Genomic DNA, 20,237 nt, shown 5'->3' with positions numbered 1-20,237 from the left:
GGAATCAATACACACGCTCCATTTTCTATATGGTTGACATAATGACGGGTGATTGAATCATACCACTGAGGCAATGAGACCCGAAAGGTGGAGGTTCCCTTCAGACAAATGATACATAAAGTACAAGGAGCTGTTACATGTAAGGACTTTTTCTTAAAACTTTTACGGTGTGATCATTGTGTACAGGAAACCCAAAGGCCCAACTTGTATCAGAAGAGCATTATCCTATACAGTGTATGTAAACAGACACTGTTAACCACTGAACTTCAGCGAAATAGAATAATAAACTGAATAAAAATAAAGAACTGAAGGCAAGGTCTCCAGCCTTATAAATTTATACACATAGATGTATATCTTCAGAATATAACTTCATTTAAAGTAATACAGAGACCACAAGGGGTGCTTAGATTCCTGAGAAGTCCTTGGAAATCCCTGATCACTATAATATAATTACTTCGTCTACTAAAACATTGCATTATTTGATTTTATTTGCCTCATCTTTGCTTTTTGTTTGATAAAGAATTCTCCTTGCAGAGTAGTATTTTATGAAATGACCCAAACAACACTAGTTTGTGAATTTAAATGATAATTGTTTTATTTTATGGAGTAATAAGTGTGATCTAAATTTTGACCCACAGGGAGAAGCAAATTCCAGAATATATTTCGCAAACGCAACAGTTGTATCGCACCAACTTACAAATATAATGTTTATATAGGGCAATGAGATGCCATTGTCCAGCAATGATAGTAGAGCTGGGTGTTCTGGGAGTGCCACTGAGCGTCCTCAAGAAAAGAAAATACAGAAGTGGACCTGGACACGACGTGCTGTCAACGCTTTAACTTTAATTTTTCCCTGAATAAGGAGTTTAGTTTGATGTGACACGTTTTATGTTGATAGATCGATCATATTGTAACAAAATAATGTAGTTCAATTAAAGTCAAATGACCTGTTAAAATCATGAAAATCAGACTATATTATTATTATTATTATTATTATTTGAAAATTAAGTACATTCTACCTAAAAACTTGAAAGAAAGCTGAAACTGAAAACTACATTTCCCTTTGCCAGTTTGATGTGAATATATGTCATGATTTCATAAATTTCCTACTTGCTTCATTCAAATCACTATGCATGCCCTTAACCGCTTTAAAAGTGAACAAAACTTCAAAATATTAATTTACAGCTTGGGGGGAGGGGGGGGGGGCATTGCAAAAGATGTCCAGAAAATAACGTATGCATGGCAGTATATACTGGCAAGAAGTGTAAGATTAGGGCAGCCTCCGTGTCGTGTTCTACAAACTTGTTGTCACCTTGTAAAGGCCAGTACAAATGTGTCCGCTGCTCATGATTTTAAGATCTCTGTCTTTTCTCGTTCACACACACACACACACACACACACACACACACACACACACAGAAACACAAATGGACATACATGTACGCACATTACTTATTTTTATATTAAACTTTTAAATAGTACGCACCTTATCAATAAGTACAATGTACATGTATTTGCGTGTGTTTGTGTGTTTCAGGTTAAAGAAAGTCTAAGACCTGTTTGCATTGTCAATATGAAACACTCCATGTACAAAAAGATCGGGTGTTGTTAAATAAAGAAGGAAAATGAGCATGTTGTACATATTTTGCAGTTTTGATCACCTAAGAGAACGGTAAGTACGTACTTTATATTATTTTAACAGGGTTTATGTAGAAAGAAGCAAATAGCTGGTAGCATTATATGTCCCCTTTTATGACCCAGGAAAGGAGTGTTTTACAACTTGCAAAATAAATGAATGAAAGTGAAAAATGTAAATACTGGAATTAGCTATTGTTGAAAATGTATGTTGAACACATGTATATATGTGTATATGTCTATTGCAAGCTAAGCACATTGTCTAAGCACATCCCCTGCTAAGCGCGTGAGGCTGCTAGACATATGGAACTCCTAAACACGTTTAGCCTGCACATCACACACTGCTACTTGACTCTGAAAGGAGAAGGACATGGCTCCCCTGCTATAACTTTATAGACTCCACAGTTATGTAAGTGCTTAAGTTTGCTATTTAAAATTAAAATTAATGAATTTATGAGAATTATTGTTTTAAACATTATTTGCATATGTTATAGTGTGTGTGTGTTTAATTTTAGTGACCGGATTATTGGCTCATTGTTTTATCTGCTTATTGGCTAATTGGCTATACCACAACGTGTATCAGCAAGTTTAAATAAACTGAAAACTAAAAGCCGGCCAAGTTCAAAAGTTTTTATCTATCTCAACACAATGGTGCAGTGCTTTCTGGTATATTTGTTGTTATCAGTTTGTGTAAGTGTATCATATTTAAACCTTGAATATGAAATTTATTTTGTAACTTTAGACCTTTCTCAGTGCCTGTGATGCTGAGACTGAACACTGCTCACCAATGTATCAGTAATTGTATCAGTCCAAACACGTGCCCTTTGGTTATTGAATTGTTTTTGATATTTTAGTGGTGTCAAACACTTCAAAGATCGGTATTTGTAATTGTGATATTCTTATAAATTATCTTGGTTAGCACCATACTGAAATAAAATTACAATGTGTGTAATTATGTTATGGCGTCTTCACTTTATGCGGCAATCGAATTTTAGTAGCGTTCGAGGCTATAATGGCGTTGTGTTTGCTAGGGCTTTGAGTTGGCAGGTGAGTACAATCGCCGTCGCAAATAGCGATTGATCGCTATACTTGCATGCGGTCGCAATTCGCGATGCTTTCGAGTTTTGTGTTATTGTGTGTTATTGTGTGTGTTATTTTGCGTCCCCTACCTTGCATGGCCATCGGTATTGTAATCTTTGTCTCCAACACGTGCCTGTAATGTTATATAGGAACTTGGGTGTTATTTTTAATAACAAATGTGAAATGACATCACACATCAACAAAGTATGTAAAACAGCATATTATAGTCTCCAACGGATATCCAAGATCTGTCACCTTATTAACACCAAGCAAACTGAATTACTCATCCATGCATTTGTAACTTCTAGACTGGATTATTGCAATAGCCTGTTGTTTGGAATACCTAACTATCAAATGGAAAAGTTACAATCAATTCAGAACTCTGCTGCTCGTCTCCTCTGTAAAGCTCAGAAGTCCGAACACATCACACCAATTCTGCGAAACCTCCACTGGCTACCCGTGTCTCAACTAATAGTTTTTAAAATATTACTTTTGACTTTTAAGATTTTAAAGGACGACCGTCCATTTTACTTAAACTCTACCATAGAACTTTTAACTCCTATCAGATCACTTCGATCTAGTGGACAACTTCAACTTAAGCGAAAAGACACCAAAAAGACTCTTAAAACATATGGACACAGAAGTTTCGAGATTTGTGCACCGATTTTATGGTCTAATTTTATCACAAGATCTAATGTGTCTCTGGATGACTCATATTACTGTTTTAAGAAGAATTTAAAAACTTTTTTATTTAAAGAATACTTTAATTTATAGCATCTTCTTAGTTTTTAAATTTTTTAAGTTTTCTGTTTTAGTTTATACTGGCTTTAATTTATCTGTGGAGTTTTAATTTTTTTATGTAAACAGCGCTGAGACGCATGTGTAGCGCGGTTTTAAAGAAGTGTTTTATTATTATTATTATTATTATACTCAACAGACCTTATGAGGAATAATCTATACATAGACTGAAATATTCAACGGGATGAATTGGACAACAGGCCTGAAGTTTTTCATTTTTATTACTCTAACATTGAAATATGTTAGAGTAATAAAAACAGGAACTATTTATTTTGAAACAAAAATCAACGCCTCTTAAATTTAAACATCTCTATTTAAGAGATGCAAATCAGATTCAGTTATTTTATAGCGTCATGAAGATATATAATATTAGCAAATGTGTTCAACTGAAAATATGTAGGTTTTCAGAAACATGATATATATATAATGTAGGCCTATATTTGATATATATGATCAAATTTATATTATTTTTGATGCAGGTACTTAGTGGTTTTCATCTCAGTGTCAGTAATCTTTGTTGTCGTTATAAATTACATTTATTCTTCATGCCGGCCACCAGATAAGTATAGAGTTTATGGAATATAGATAATCTGTGGAACTGTTCACTGATATTCCCTTTTAAAGTGATTGCTTCTTGGCCAAATGGTTTATGGTGTAAGGGCTGTGGTGTCAAAATTGGTACATTCACATTGTAATGATAAAACCAGTTTTTAGCGGACTGAAATGTGGACCGTGAAAGTCAACTGAAAATGTAGTGTCACAACTATGCCAACATGCAGTAGATATTGGAGGACCACAGAAACATTTACAATACAAGACCTTCTATACTGAAGCTAACTTCCCAACAAATGACAAATATATACCAGTATGGAGACATGAAAACTACATTAAGGTGCACCAGCATTTTTTTAAAATCCGTTTGCATCTGTCGCCTGTAACGCAAACGTTGATGTGTATTTTATCTTGTACCACGTTTCCATATGCAGCACTCTGAATATCAGATAAAGATGAAAGTCACTGCAGTTATTATTCTCTCCTGTCTCCTGACCCTGGCTATGATATCTTCCGGTAAGTGAAACACACACACACACACACACACAGAGAGAGAGAGAGAGAGAGAGAGAGAGAGAGAGAAAGAAAGTTTCGACTGGAATCTCTTGAAGCGATTCAACAGTTATTTTGTTTTATAAAATGTTTATCACATTTTTTCCAGCTGCTCCAGTGAAGAAGAGGACAGGTGATTGTAATGCTCTCTCTCTCACTCCCCACCTTCTCTCTCTCTCTCTCTCTCTCTCTCTCTCTCTGTGTGTGTGTGTGTGTGTGTGTTTGTATGTGCGTGTGTGCATTAGTTTGTGTTTTAACCCAAAGTGTACATGAACTGAATGATAGTGATTCACATAAACACCCAGTTACATAAAAATATGCATAAATGCATGTATACAGATGGTTGTGCCACAGGATCTACAGTGTATATCAGCATGTGTTCAGTCCTTGTTATGTGGAAACATGTATAGAACTACTAAGAACCATGCCTGGTTTAACATGATGTGGGTCCCGACAGCAGATCGAAACTTGAATGGAAAATATAGGTAGACAACATTGGTAGTGCCGGTAAAGGGGAAGGTTATCAGGTTTGGCGCAGGAACAGAGCACCGCGTTTGCGTCTATCATGACGAAAGCAGAAAGAAAATCTATAACAATAATAATAATAATAATAATAATAGACACCAACGGGGAATTTAAGACCAGAAATACAATATATATAAAAGTATTGTTTATATAAATCTGTTCCGTCACAGATTCCTTCAACCACAATACAAAGTATTTAAGGAAAGATTTCATGAAACATTAACTTACAAAGCACCATCACAATTTATAGGAAGGCAAAGACTTCTAAAGATGCATACATATACAAAGTCAATTTTTGCCACAAAAGCCAACCTAATACCAGCAGATAATTTCAAATAGTATAAATAAGAAATTACCAAAAGACATTGCTTAATATTCACCGAAAAATGATATTTGAACAGATTTTGCTGCTAGCTTTCTCTGTTGTATATGAAGAGTGTAGATAATAAGGTCAGATACTGTCAAGTAGGATAAATTTATGACCGAAAAGTTAAATAAGTGAGTAGTTTAAAGCTATTTCATGGTTGATGAAGTGATTTATTTATTTGGGGAAGCGTGGATTCCCAATAATGCATATAAGTATCTGGTATCTAGTATCTAGTATCTTGTATGACTCAAATAAATTCCAAAGGCCAAAGGTTTTAAACTGGCTTATTGTCTTGAAATTCACAGGAGTGCAGGAGAGAACAATCTTACTTAAATACAGGTGGAGTTTTAAAATCAGCTTGATCGAACCATTTTTACAAAAGTTATATGTATATATATATTTCTCTCTTTTTTCAGCACATATGCAACACTGATACCACATTTCAAGGCAATCTGAAAAGCCTATTGTCTTGCAACTCATAGGAACGATCAATCTTACTGAAATACAGATCCAGTTTGAAAAAAAGTTTTGGTGAAGTTATGCCTTTTTTGGGGGGTGGGGGGTGGGGGGCAGGAGTGTTTTCTGCCTCAGATTTAAGTCTTAGGCATGTTAATAGTCTCATTTTTTTAACTAATTTGATATGCACAAGTGTTCCTTGGACATTTTCTCCATCTTAAAAATATTGTTAGTTGATTACATAAAAATGATGGTAAACCTGTTATTGTATATTGTGTAATAAAGTGTCAAAAACGGAAATAAACTCATATCATAGCAGTTTGTCAGATTCAATCATTTACCATGTTCAGAATCTCAGAATGCAGCAATGGACATTTAATTTTTTTTCTATTGATATTTTTCCTATGTCAACAATTTTCTTAGTTGATCATTTAAAAACGACATTAAATTATTATTTTGTTTTATGTAAAATGATGTTGAAAATGGAAATAAACTCATTTCATCATAGTTACCTCTTGTTTACATTTTGGCATTTTCAAGGTGTGACTCTGAACTTCCATGGCCTTGAAGACCTTTCCATGTCACATTTTCTGAATATTCACCATACTTTTGTTTTATTATTAAAAATTGATGGTCATTATGCTGTTAAGCATTATGTAATTTTGCATCAAAAATTAAGTGGGCACTGCCCCCATAGTGACCATTAAAGGAAAACCATGCCACTTACTCTTCTCAAACTTACAGAAAGGTAACACAGGACTAAAATACAGCTACAATTGAAAAACCTGACAACTTTTATAGAAATCATATAGTTTATTGTTAAAATTAAAATGTTGTGAATTATTATTTTCTGATTTCTGTCTGTACATTTGACAGTTTTGCTGCCTTGTTTTTACTTTTGGATCGGATTGAATATCGGGGATAGCAGCTAAATATCCGATAGACTGTAGACCCTCCCAGTAATCGTTAGAGCCTAATATAATGTTTGTAAGAGCCTATTATAATGTCGCTAACATGTTTGTAAGAGCCTATCATAATGTCGCTAACATGTTTATAAGCCTATCATAATGCCACTAGCATTTTGTTGGAGCCTATCAAAAAGTCGCTAACATGCCTTATGTATTCTTAATTTCAGGTGCGCTGTTTGGATATTTATTTATGCATTCTCGAGAGTTAAGGAGGTCCTTCCATTTTGATGTTGATTGTGACTGTAGGTGGCTTTAATGTTAAAATTATGCTTAAACAGTCCCTGAAGAAGGCGCTTTGCTGAAAGCGTGGGTGTTTTATATTTACATGTGTAATTTTAGATGATCTTTATAAATGCATTTGAGCCTAATTTAAGAATTTTAAAAACAAGATCAACACAGGGATTATGATGAATATTTATTGTTTTAGTAGAACGCATAAATGATTTATCTGGAATTGAATGGAGAGAGAATTTATTCAAAAGATTAATATTTCTACCAAAAAAATATTTTTGCATCCTCAATTTGCATTTGAGGAAACATTTCTACTTTCGGAGGATTTGATTGCTGACAGGAAATACTGCACTTAACCAATCCCACTGGTGTTCTCAATATTGTTTTAGCGTGTTTAATGCTTATACCACGAAATACAGGCACGTTCCTGATATGCTTTCAATTTTATTTTGTTTAAACTTGTTGTTTATTAGTCGTATTAGTTCTTTTAACAATGAGAGACTATCCTCAGAACATTCTGTTCCAGCAGCAATTAATTAATATACATTTTTAAGAACTGCTATCCTTTTAAATAGTTTCTTTAAATTGCTTAGTGACTATAAGAACATATATATTCATACTATACATTTTCCTTGTTTTTCAGCAATTCATCATGATGACGATCTTGAGCCAGCAAATCACGGGTCTACAAGTACAACATTGACTCCGGCATGAGTCCAATGACTGTATTTGTTACTAGTAACAATAAATGATATCGCAAGGATTTGTGAAGCTTTGTTTTGACCTGAATTTTGTTACAAATGAGAGAAAGAAGCAAACTATTCATCACCTGGTCCATAACTGAAATGAGTACACGTGTCCAATATGATTGACCGAAAAGTACTGAATTTGAAACTATACCCTAACTTTGTTTAACTTACTTACAGTGTGACATAATGCCAAAACATATTAAACAGCCTCTTCAAGAACCCCGACTTGTGTTTATAGTTTTATTTAACAAATTTAGCACTTTTTTGTTACAAGATGATGCTGCTTTTCTTGGTGTTCATCCTCTAGATCGTCATCACTTGCTGATCCTTGGAATAAGTGCCCCCCCCCCTTCGTCATCACCATTATTTCCTAGTAGTACACTGTATTCACAACAGCGTAAGTGACCTATGTTGTCGCTACACACACACACACACACACACACACACACACACAGTGCTTTTCGGCTGTCAGATGGGCACATAAAAGTGTGTGTGTGTGTACTGTGTGTGTGTATGTGTGTGTGTGTGTGTGTGTGTACTGTGTGTGTATGTGTGTGTGTGTGTGTACTGTGTGTGTGTGTGTGTGTACTGTGTGTGTGTATGTGTGTGTGTGTGTGTGTGTGTGTGTGTACTGTGTGTGTGTGTGTGTGTACTGTGTGTGTGTTTGTGTGTACTGTGTGTGTGTACTGTGTGTGTACTGTGTATGTGTGTGTGTGTGTGTAATATTAGTAAGTAACAGTCACGAGTGAATAAGAAGCGGTGATTTGTTGTGGTGATTTTTTGAGTAAGGCCATCATATGTACAGGTGTTAGTAAGACGTGTATATGATGCAGTAAATTGTGTAACTTTTGTATGAAAGCGGTAGAATCTATTAAACAGCTTATTTTTGAATGTAAATTACTCCTATCTTATGAGGGGTACTGTTAACCATTATTTTTTAAATCAAATTCAGAATGGAATTTCTCATTAGTAACAGAGCTAGAGTAATGGGAATTATCGGCAGCTACTTTATTAAAATAATATTGATTGTGAAATACTGCGTTAACTCATGTCCTAAAAGGTGTTCAAATCTATTTTTTTGCGCAGCCAGAATGTATTCGGAGAAAAGTTAATCAATATAATCACAATGATGGATTGGATTCTGAGATGATTTTGGATTCGGGACGGTAAAAAATAAACATTATATTTGATGGTATATAAGATCATGCGACTTCTATTATGAATTTGAAAAAGGTTTATAGTTCTTCATAATCAAACGCTTGGAGACTGTGTTTAACATCGTTCTCTCCTTTTGAACTGTCTATACATATCCCCTTAATTACCGGCTGTCCTGTCTGAACCAGAAAACATAAACAAGAACGCACAAGACAAGTGTCTGTGTGTGTACACAACACGTACATGATGATCACCTAACACATCCATACCACCGTTTGTTTCTAGCCACATGTATAGGCTACTTCAGTCTTATTTATTTAACCTTTTAAATGTTAAGTGTAAGTGAATGTCTCGTGTCCTCTTAATATCCGCAGTATTCATTATAAAAATATAAATATCTAAATAATACGTATGATAAGTGTTTCAGTTGAATGTGCCTATATAGGATTTAACACAGCAGACCCAGTCTTATCCCCCCCCCCCTGTACAAGCCAGCAGTGTTGTCGACTTTAGACTCCTGCCAGCCAGCGTACCTCACACGTACCTGTTATCTTATGTACTAACCTGACCTGATCAGTAATGCTCTGTTCATAGTTTAATAATGGTATGTCTCTAATGAATGGTCTCAATACATTAAAAGGTCACTCGGGGATGCAGAGGCTATCGCGTACCTAATCAGTAATATTATGTTCATAGTTTAATAACGATAGGTCTCAATGCTACTGGTAGAACGGGGAGTAGGCCGGGAATACATTAAAAGGTCACTTAGGGATGCAGAATATCGCGTACTGGTATGCTCTTTGTTTGAGAACTGGACGTGAGAAATAATTCATCATGGGTTCCAAAACAAAAACACTGGTTGCTGTCCTCCTCACTGTGACTGCCGTCTACATCGCCACCCTCTACGTGGATGATTTCGATCCCGGTGAGCATGAACGGTCTTAATTTGCAGGTCATTATCTAAGTCTGATGTACATGTTCATATAGTCTACTGTACTCTACACGGTTGAAATGGGCCTGATATGTGTAATATTTGTAATCTGTGTGTGCGTAAATGATTAATGACTTTAGTTAGACCAACTTAGTTTGGTGATGCTGAAAAAACGCAAGTCGATCATATATTGTGTACCTCTCTCTCTCTCTCTCTCTCTCTCTCTCTCTCTCTCTGCACTACATTACGTAAACACAACCAGAAAACACATATTTAAAACCGAAAAATAGGAATGCTGTTGCAAGAATTTCGTACCATTTTTTCCTTGTCTCCAAAATCATAAACACAATCTGTCGTTTGCCTAAAGCCACATGAAACATTCATTACACATTCATTACACATGAATTAAAAAAAATACCAGTGCGTTATTAAATGCCCAGCTTTATAATAGAAATTAAAATGATAATAGGCTGATATAAGCATATCGGTTTTATCACAGTCATGGTGAGAGGCAAGAGAGTGCTCATTACCGGGGCGTCCTCTGGAATTGGAGAACAGGTGGCGTATCATTTCGCCAAGATGGGAGCAAACCTTGTTTTGACGGCGCGCAGAGAAAATCTCTTAAAAAAGGTCAGTTGCCGGTATAACTTCTCATTTCGTATCTAAGGCAATGTGTTTTATTAACATTTTATTTCTCTTTACACAAGCTGCTCTATAACTTACAGATTGGGGTTGTTATTTGAATAATCAGTTGGGTGTCATTTGCATCTTTCAATAATAACGATTTCAGGTCATCGCATAGTGTAAAAAGTTATCTCCGGCACCTGAGCCAAACCATATGTACACAGTAGCTGATCTGAGAGACATGGAGGAGACAGCTAGAGTTATCAAGGTACACAGTACGCACACACACACACACACACACACACACATTGACCTGGGAGACATGGAGGAGACAGCTAGAGTTATCAAGGTACACACACGCACACACACACACACACACACACATTGACCTGGGAGACATGGAGGAGACAGCTAGAGTTATCAAGGTACACAGTACGCACACACACACACACACACACACACACACACACACACATTGACCTGGGAGACATGGAGGAGACAGCTAGAGTTATCAAGGTACACACACGCACACACACACACACACACACACACACACATTGACCTGGGAGACATGGAGGAGACAGCTTGGATTATGAAGGTACACTGTACACACACGCAAAAGGACGTTAAGATCGGGAACCAAGCTAAATTGTTGGCATTATCAATTTCGGCAGTCATCATTGTGTACTGAACGTACTGAATCGTAGGAAGCTTTCACTCACGCGTACGTTTGGCCGGGAATGAGAAAGCATGTGACGCGATGGATAAAACAATGTCCCACGAGTCTGGTACACAAAACGCGATCGCAAAGAACCACCTTGGACGAGTTACCTTTACCCGCGTACCCATTCCAGATAATTGGTATGGATTTAATCGGTCCTTTCCAAGAGTCTCCGCGAGGCAACAAATATTGTCTAAATGTTGTTTGTCACCTTAGTGGCTGGGCCGAAAGTTTTCCCATTCCCAATAAAACATCCGAATCAGTACAAGCCGCGCTGGCTACGGAATTTTTTCCGCGACACGGAGTGCCCGAAATTATAATATCGGACAGAGGAAGTGAATTTAGCGCGCACGAATTTCGCTCATATTTGCAAGGCCTGGGAATAGATCACAGGAGAACCACGAGTTTTAATCCGCGGTGTAAAGGGAATGTAGAAATATTCAATAAAACACTCAAGGGCTTGATAACCAGAGTTGTAAATAACAACACACGAGCATGGGAGGAAAACATCGCGAACGCGCTTTTTGCTTATGGAACCAGCGTATCGGTAGCCACAAATTTTACCCCATTCTTCCTAGTGTACGGAAGAAGACCGCGAATGCCGCTGTCGGCAACCTTTAACGTGTCTAATGACCCCCTCGCGCTAAAAGGCCGTTTAAGTGACTTATCAGACGCCCTGATCACCGCGCGCGCCAATTTACAAGCAGGCCGATTAGAAAACAAAAGACGGTATGACGCAAAGGCAAACGCGAACAAGATTGAGGTGGGTGATAGTGTGATCATATATGCACCTGATAATATTACATTTGGATCAAAGTGGGACCCCCAATGGACAGTGACGCGCCATAGAAATAACGTATTCTGGCTAATTAACCAACAGACCGGTAAGACCAGAGTAGTTAATAGAGATAAGATCCGATTAGTTGATAGAGGTGTAGTCTGGGATGGCATAGCGCCGACGTCCGAGGGTGTTAAAAAGAACTCCAAACGCAAGGCAGGGGCAGTTAGCAGCTGAGGACAGAGTTGCTGACCAAGTAGCCAGACCTGCGAAGGGCCAGGTAGGTGATACGGTAAGTGTTTCCGACAACTCAGACACTGACAACTCAGACACTGAATCAGTTCACGAGTGGGAAGCTCCAGTAGCATCAAAGCGAAACACAGTGCCTACACACACTCACAACACCAGGTACAGGAAACGGCGCATACAGGCAGCCACCGTACCCCAACATTCACACTTCACTAGACACAGAAAAAGATGCATGCAAACAGCAGAGGACTTGGTTCACGAGCAACCAAAGAAGAAAGCCTGTCGCGAGGAAGCGACAGAGCAAAAAGGCAATACCTGCCACGAGGAAGCGGCAGAGGAAATGGAGGACGGTTCTGTAGACCATGAGGATGTGGCACAGGCTGTAGACCACGAGGATGTGGCAAAGGAAGTGGAGATGGAAGTTTCCCACTAGGTAAGTTAGCAGGTAGGTTCCTACTAACTTTGTTAATCTTTTTGTTCTCTTCGGGAGTTCACGGGGAGTTCACGAAGTTAACGGACGGAGTCCTCCTTATGGAACGGCAGCCATTGAAAGTCATGAAGGCTCAGTGGACTGTCCTAGTGACTATTGAAAAACCCCAATGGGACAAAGTCACTATTAGAGGTAAGTTTGTAGATATAATGAAAGAAGTGAATTGGGCAAAAATGGAAAATTTCGTTACGGTTAACGAAGGATAGCAATGGAGACAGAGGTTGGAGGGTAGTCTAAATCTCTTTCATTATCTAGAGGATGCCCAGCAAACTTTCTTTAGCCTATGGAAAGGGTCCGGGAAGAAAAGGGCCCGTCTTCCAGGTCTAAAAGGTGTCTTTTTCATTTTGTGGGAACAACAAATATGATCTTTTATACTAGTTTCCTTTATCATTATGATCTTAGGTGGATTTTCTGCTGGAGGACCAATGTCCAATCAGCGCACAAAGTTAATGAAGTCTATTTACGTAATTAGGTCATCGGGAGCGTCTCTTGATCCACGTGCGCTCCCGACAATTGGTAGATGGGTTATATGGGTCCTGAACAATGTGAACGCTGTGAATTACAGTATTGTCAAATGTACGGGACGGTGTCTGAATAAAGTGGAATTGGATACCAATCTTATTCTTTTTTTATAAATATAATATAATATTCATGGAAACAAGCGTGACGAATTTTGCGACCTTAACGAAAGCACGGACAGTGAGGACAGTGTCAATTAACAGTGAGAATTAAAAGTGTGTACAACTGCAAAATATCTCTAGAATTGCAACAAACGATTGGCTAAATATTAAAAAAACGTTATTGTTTTTTCTAAGTTTACGGAAAACAAACTCGGCGGGCTGGACATACTGATTTTGAACCATGCCATACTCCCTAACGTTCAGCCGTGGCTGGGGACAGGGGACAACTTCACGAGACTGACCACCAGTATGGACGTTAACTTCCGGTCATATGTTTATCTGGCGTCCCATGCACTACCTCTGTTAACCAATAGTCGTGGTCACATTTCTGTGGTCTCCTCTACTGCGGGTGGGTATGTCGTCAGCTTGTCAATCACTTCAAACAAAAAGTTTCAAATAACAAGTGAATTTAAAAAAAGTTCATTTCCGTAAAATATACTAGCAGAATACTGTTTCAGAGAGGTTGAATGTGTTGCTGTTGTATTGAAGACGCGACAGAAGTGGTCAGTTTGACACGAACTGTAGTCCATTCTCCACAACGTTGTACAGTCCAATAAACTAACCCCAAACTTCCGACTAACCCTAACCTGTACTAATCATATAGGACCCTGGACTTTCATTCCTAGGACTACCATTCTTGTCACACCGCTAACCCTAACCTGTACTAATCATATAGGACCCTGGACTTTCATTCCTAGGACTACCATTCTTGTCACACCGCTAACCCTAACCTGTACTAATCATATGGCAGCCCGGTCTTCCATTCTTGTCACACATGTACAAACGTTTACTGTCACGTGTTTCAAACTCCATCGTTTTATTTTCCTACAATTCTGTCAATCTAATCTAACTAATATTATATATTTATAATTATATAAATATATTTATAAAATAATATATTTGAAAATAGCACGACTATAATTGTTTTAGTTTTATGGTACCTATAGTCCAGTGGGCGTATGTCATAGCAATGAACATAATAAGACTTGAACTATTTCCTTTTGATGACTGAAGATGTCACTACAGTATCTGTACTAATTCAGACCACGCTGTTATTTCAGGAGTTACCGCCACTCCATATACAGCCGTTTACACCGCCACTAAGTATGCTCTCCAGGGGTTCTTTGGCGTCCTCAGGCAGGAACTGGCTCTCTATAACTCTGGGGGAGTCTGTTACCTTGTGTATGGTAGGAGCTACACGTAAGTACAGGAACTGGCTCTCTATAACTCTGGGGTGTCTGTTACCTTGTGTATGGTAGGAGCTACACGTAAGTACAGGCACTGGCTCTCTATAACTCTGGGGTGTCTGTTACCTTGTGTATGGTAGGCGCTACACGTAAGTACAAGTAAAGTTATGTAATTTTTGATAGTCCAGCGTGATTTGAATTTGTTAATGTTATCGTATTTATTATTGTAATTTTCATTTCACACGTACAAAGTGCCTATATATTTACCAGTGCTTGCATGTGATTGGAATGCTGGTGGTACCAAACAATGTTGATAAAAATTATAATAATGACACTGATTTTATTTTATTGCTGAATTTCCAGTTTGTTTTGAAGTTGTACAAAATACAACCTGTATGGTAAAAAAGGGTTTAAAATGGAAATGAACCCATGTCAGAACAGTGCTGTCTTCTTTACATTTTGGCATTTTCAAGGTGTGACTTTGAAGTTCCATTGGCCTGAAGCCTTTGCTGGTCACGTTTTCTGTATGTCCATGTTACTAATAATTTATTATTAAAAATTGATGGTCATTATGCTGTTAAACATTATGTAATGTTGCATCAAAATTTGAAGAAACCCCTATTTTGGGCACTGCTCCCATGATGACCATTTAAGGAAACCATGTCACTTACTGTTCTCAAACTTACAGGAAAGAAATATGGGACTAAAATACAGCTTCATTAGGCAATGCAGTCTGTTTGGTAATTTTTTTCTGGCAGTTAAACAGTTTTTTTTTTTTTTTTTTTTTTTTTTTTTTTTTTTTTTTTTTTTTTTGTGAAAATTTAATTTTTCACATATTGGCATTTTCAAGGTGTGACTTAGAACCTCCACGGGCTTGAAGACCCATGCTAGTCACATTTTCTGAAAATCCATGATACGCATATTTTATTATTAAAAATTGATGGTCATTATGCTGTTAAACCTTATGTTATGTTGCATTAAAATAGAAGAAAACACAATTTTGGGTGCTGCTGCCATGATGACCATTATGGAAAAACCATGTTACTTATGATTGTAAAACTTTCAAAAAAAGAAACACAGGACTAAAATGCAGCCTGAGTTGGAAAAGCAGTCTAATTGGCTTCTTTTTCCGGAAGTTATACATTTTAGTAAAATATTCATTTTTAGTACCCTCTACCATGGTGAGTGATGGATTTTTTGCAGATGTTCACAGATGTGTCTCTGGCTGGCTGTATGGTCATTTTCAGCTGAACCCACCCTGTTGAGGAATCCCATATGGGAGCAATTATCTCTGCCCGCGCGCCAAAGGCTTTGTACTTGCTCTGCATGAGCTTCGCTTCACAACCATGTGATAACTGCTCGTTACGCAACCAGGCTTTTTTATCTGTCACAGAAGAGCAAGTGATTGAAGTCAGAGTAATTAACTGTCTTGATTGCTGTCACGCAGACTTAGACTGGACCTGCTAAGTGGCAGTGCCTGAGCAGTTATGCATACGATTATTAGCCATGTAATCAGCCTTGAGATTCCTCAACAGGGTGTGAGTCACTATCTGTGAGTATCTGTAAAAGAATCTATCACTCGCCCTGGTAGAGGGTACATTTTTAGCGTGTTGGCATATTCACTGTGGGACTCAGAGCTCCCATGGATATGAAGCCGAATGGTAATCAAATTTTCTACATGTCCATGTTATTTATAGTAAATAATCAAAAATTGGTGATAATTATTCTGTAATTTATAATGTAATGTTACATCCAAATTGACAAAAATCTTTTTGCACTGTTACTACAAACATTATGAAAAGAAAACTGTGTTACTTATTATTTTTAACTTACAAGTATGATTTTTAGGATTGGCATGCAGGTCAAATTAGAAAGCCAGCTCATTTATTATTGAAGTTATGGAATATTGTGTGAAATTTTCATTTTCAAAGTGTGAACTTGAACTCCCATTGGCCTGAAGCCCTATGCTTGGTAGACATTTTACTTGGTATTACATTTTGAGCAGAATTAAAATTTCATGTTGAATTTGCAGTTAGCATAATGTATTTTTGCATCAAAATTGACAGTAGCCTATTTTTTGCATTGTTATTTTCTTTTTTTTTTTTTTTTTTTTTTTTTTTTTTTTTTTTTTTGTCTGTACATTTGACAGCTTTGATGCCTTGTCTCTTAGTTTGCTATATTTTTGGCATCAAATTTTAATGAGAGAGAGAGGTAGGGTGTTTAAGCATTATTCAATGAATTGAGTGAAACATTTCCCTTCCACCGTGTGTTTCAGACTGCCCGTTATTTCTGCACTGGCTGTATTGATGATGAGGACGCATTCAGACACTATGCCCTCAGTGTTCCTCTCTACACTCACTTCACCTCCCCCATTAGGAGGTATGCTGATGTCATTGTGCACAGATTGCTGGATGCCTGTCTGGGTAAGTGTTCCATGTCATAGCACACAGACTGCTGGGTGCCTGTCTGGGTAAGTGTTCTAAGTCATACCACACAGACTGCTGGGTGTCTTTCTGGGTAAGTGTTCTATGTCATAGCACACAGACTGCTGGGTGCCTGTATGGGTAAGTGTTCTATGTCATACCACACAGACTGCTGGGTGTCTGTCTGGGTAAGTGTTCTATGTCATACCACACAAACTGCTGGGTGTCTTTCTGGGTAAGTGTTCTATGTCATAGCACACAGACTGCTGGGTGCCTGTATGGGTAAGTGTTCTATGTCATACCACACAGACTGCTGGGGGTCATTTTATATTTTACAGCTTACTTATCATGTTAAACCAGTACCTATGTATCACCAGAACACTCATAATTCCAGGCTACTGTGTCCCTCCCAGTAAGTCCAAGGAGTCCGTACAGAGACAGGCAGAGTACTGCAATGATAGGAGGAATGCTTCCAAACAGGTCCAAGAGCTCAGCAGTGACATGTTCTTTGAGAATAGCCAGTTTATCTTATACTGGAATTGAAAAATATGTCCTGTTTAGTGTATATTAGACCCCATTTCCATATATTTTAGATCGATCTATCCCTGTGGGGAGTCTCACTAGATTACTGTCAGCTTAGTCGGCTTAAGCATCTGTCCCGCCTACTAAAAGCTGTAAGGGGGTAATTAACTACGGTGCGCGCTCGGCTGACTGCAATTTAGCGTGAACCCCTGGGAGTTAGGTCGATATAAATCTAAATTTCTGGATCGATCTAAATCTCTGGGAATGCACCCTAAGATATCATTATTCCAAGGGTATTTTGCCAGTTGTCCTCTTATGCAGCCAATGGCGAATGAGATTGAAGAACGCCATGGTGAAGTGTTTTTTTAGTTTTTTTAACACATTTCCACTGTGCAGATATACTTTGTCAAATATAATTATATGATAAAGACCATTGCTTCGTGTTTCCAGAAACTTCCCCTGAGCAGTTTCTCCTACCAGAAGGTCCGTAAATGTCCTGAGCTGACCCTGGTGTGGGCACCACAGGGGCGGATCCAGAAATATTTCCTGACAGTCTTCCATATTATATTTGGTTATCCATTTTCCATTTTTGACCGTCTTCCGACAGAAAAAAAATAGATACCCTTCAATATAAACTAGAAAATCTGACCGTCTTCCGGAAGACCCAGATGACGGCCTAAATCCGCCCCTGCATCAGATGATGACCACCCCAGGGAGGTCACCCAGAAAGTGACCATCTTAACTCAGTGTCCAGTGTATTCTTAAGGCTGATGACCAGCCCCTGAAGTGGAATGTAAGTAATTGTTAACAGGCCTGTGGGGAGAGAGGAAGGAGGAGCTCATCTGGAATGTTGATCATGAATATATAGTAGTTTATAAGGGGGAGGGGGTAGATGTCAATCAAAAATGCGTAGGAAGTACCGGTTATTATCTAAAATGGTGGATGGATGCATGGCCCTTGGAGGGGGACTCATCCAGAATGGTTGTAAGTTATTTGTATCTCCTAACTCTCAATTGGGGGGTGGGGGGGGGGGGGTGGGGGGGTGGACTCATCCAGAATGGTTGTAAGTTATTTATATCTCCTAACTCTCAATGGGGGGGGGGACTCATCCAGAATGGTTGTAAGTTATTTGTATCTCCTAGCTCTCAATGTGTGGGGGGGGGGGGGGGGATAAGTCAGAAAGTGAGTAGGAAGAATCAATATTTATAATATATCTTAAATTCTGTATGGTGGGTGTCAGGTCACTCAGATTTTAGACTTTAGATATAATGTAACTCCAAATCCTTGTACAGGGAATTGTGTATTTGGTTAGTCAAGTATAGTACAACATGCACTGCACTGTTTGAGATACTTGTCAAATTGATATAATAGGTCAATTATTGCAACTGATTACCATTTATGCAAATGACAACTGTGATTATGTTTAAAGTTTGCATTGTTACAATTCTTACGATAAAATAGATTCAATGTTACCAGTATAAGCAAATTAAGTAGCCGAGCACTCTATGACCATGCTGACGACTTTGGTATTCTCTTTCCAGGCCACAGTACATACACCAGTGGAGACCATTTAGAAGATCCACAGCTACCAATGAGATGACGTTTTTTTTTTTTTATTTCACTGAACAAGTAGCATGTGGAAAATGCCAATTCCCTTAGCAGTTGAGGGATAATTTGAAAAAATGTACCAAATTTGAGTACATTTCAGTCAAGGTGTGAAACAGTTACAGGACTGAGACAGCAGATAATTTTTTTCAGCCTAGGCAACCACTCTGATTATTTAGAAGACATTTCCAGTATGTTGTTGTGAGAGTTGACATTTCTTGTTGACTGTGGAGAGAAGTTGGTATCTTCTGGTTCATCAGTATTTTTATCTTTAGTTTTTTATGTTTTATCAGTGAATGTTTCTGACACCTAAAGAGGTATTAATTTTAATTGTAATGTTTTTAATGCAAGTTTGAATTATTTAAAATAATTTTACATTTTAGTGCTTTACCTGTGGAAATTTTTCTGTAAAATTTTGATGTAGAGTTTAATGCCTCTAATAGTAATTATTTTGTTGCTGCACAGTCAATACTGTCATGCTTTTCTATGTAAATTTATTTTATCAGCTAGGTGAAAAAAATTGAACAACTGGTTATTGAAAAGTGGAGTTACTGTCAGTGTCAAATGATTGCACACATTAATGCAGAACAGTGGAATGGTACATTTGATAAAGGAGTCATTTTTATCCAGATGAATGTATATTCAATATTTATAACCAGTTTTGCAAAATAAAGGTTTTTGTTTAAGTGCAAAAAATATAAAATGATAAAAAAAAAGGTTAAATTCAAATCATACTCAGTAGAACAATGTTTTCTGCAATTTTGAAGAAGTTGTACTTGATGACCAGTATTTTGTAACATTTCTGGGTGAAGATTATTTAATGTACAGTTATGAGCCCTACTGCTTTTTGTACTTTATCTTATATTCACTGAATACTATTGGAACATTGTGAAGGCTTATAAGCATGCTGTTGTAGCATTTATTCCATGGCCCTCTGTGTCCATGCCCTAGGAAGAGGT

At 37.6% G+C, this 20,237-nt stretch overlaps 3 protein-coding genes and 1 long non-coding RNA gene across 12 annotated transcripts in view; 2 read left to right on the top strand and 2 right to left on the bottom strand.

The window, feature by feature from the left end:
• LOC106168600 (uncharacterized) overlaps positions 1-20,237 on the bottom strand; it is a 348,468-nt gene that overhangs the window by 98,898 nt on the left and 229,333 nt on the right. The gene's annotated exons all lie outside the window — the stretch shown is intronic.
• Positions 1-20,237, bottom strand: part of LOC147760096 (E3 ubiquitin-protein ligase NHLRC1-like) — a 111,414-nt gene that overhangs the window by 13,716 nt on the left and 77,461 nt on the right. The gene's annotated exons all lie outside the window — the stretch shown is intronic.
• Positions 4,032-8,138, top strand: LOC106179749 (uncharacterized). The gene is made up of 4 exons (XR_015331154.1): positions 4,032-4,581; positions 4,727-4,750; positions 7,101-7,175; positions 7,808-8,138. It is a non-coding gene; the product is annotated as an uncharacterized LOC106179749 (long non-coding RNA).
• The window catches only part of LOC147760093 (DIS3-like exonuclease 2), a 145,275-nt gene continuing 138,419 nt past the window's right edge, over positions 13,382-20,237 (top strand). Inside the window, exons 1-3 of one of the 2 annotated variants that reach the window (XM_086995367.1) lie at positions 13,382-13,890; positions 14,603-14,741; positions 17,004-17,151. In XM_086995367.1, the coding sequence (XP_086851493.1) occupies positions 13,791-13,890; positions 14,603-14,741; positions 17,004-17,151 (387 nt within the window). In that variant the 5' untranslated portion in view covers positions 13,382-13,790. Of the gene's footprint in view, positions 13,891-14,602; positions 14,742-15,512; positions 16,390-17,003; positions 17,152-20,237 lie in introns of those variants that run through there. The other variant, XM_086995369.1, reaches the window with a different exon arrangement.

The sequence above is a fragment of the Lingula anatina genome, chromosome 9, assembly GCF_051362555.1.
Source record: "Lingula anatina isolate TDL-2025a chromosome 9, LinAna3.0, whole genome shotgun sequence".
Lineage (NCBI taxonomy): Eukaryota > Metazoa > Brachiopoda > Lingulata > Lingulida > Lingulidae > Lingula > Lingula anatina.
This window is presented reverse-complemented; position numbering and strand designations above follow the sequence as displayed.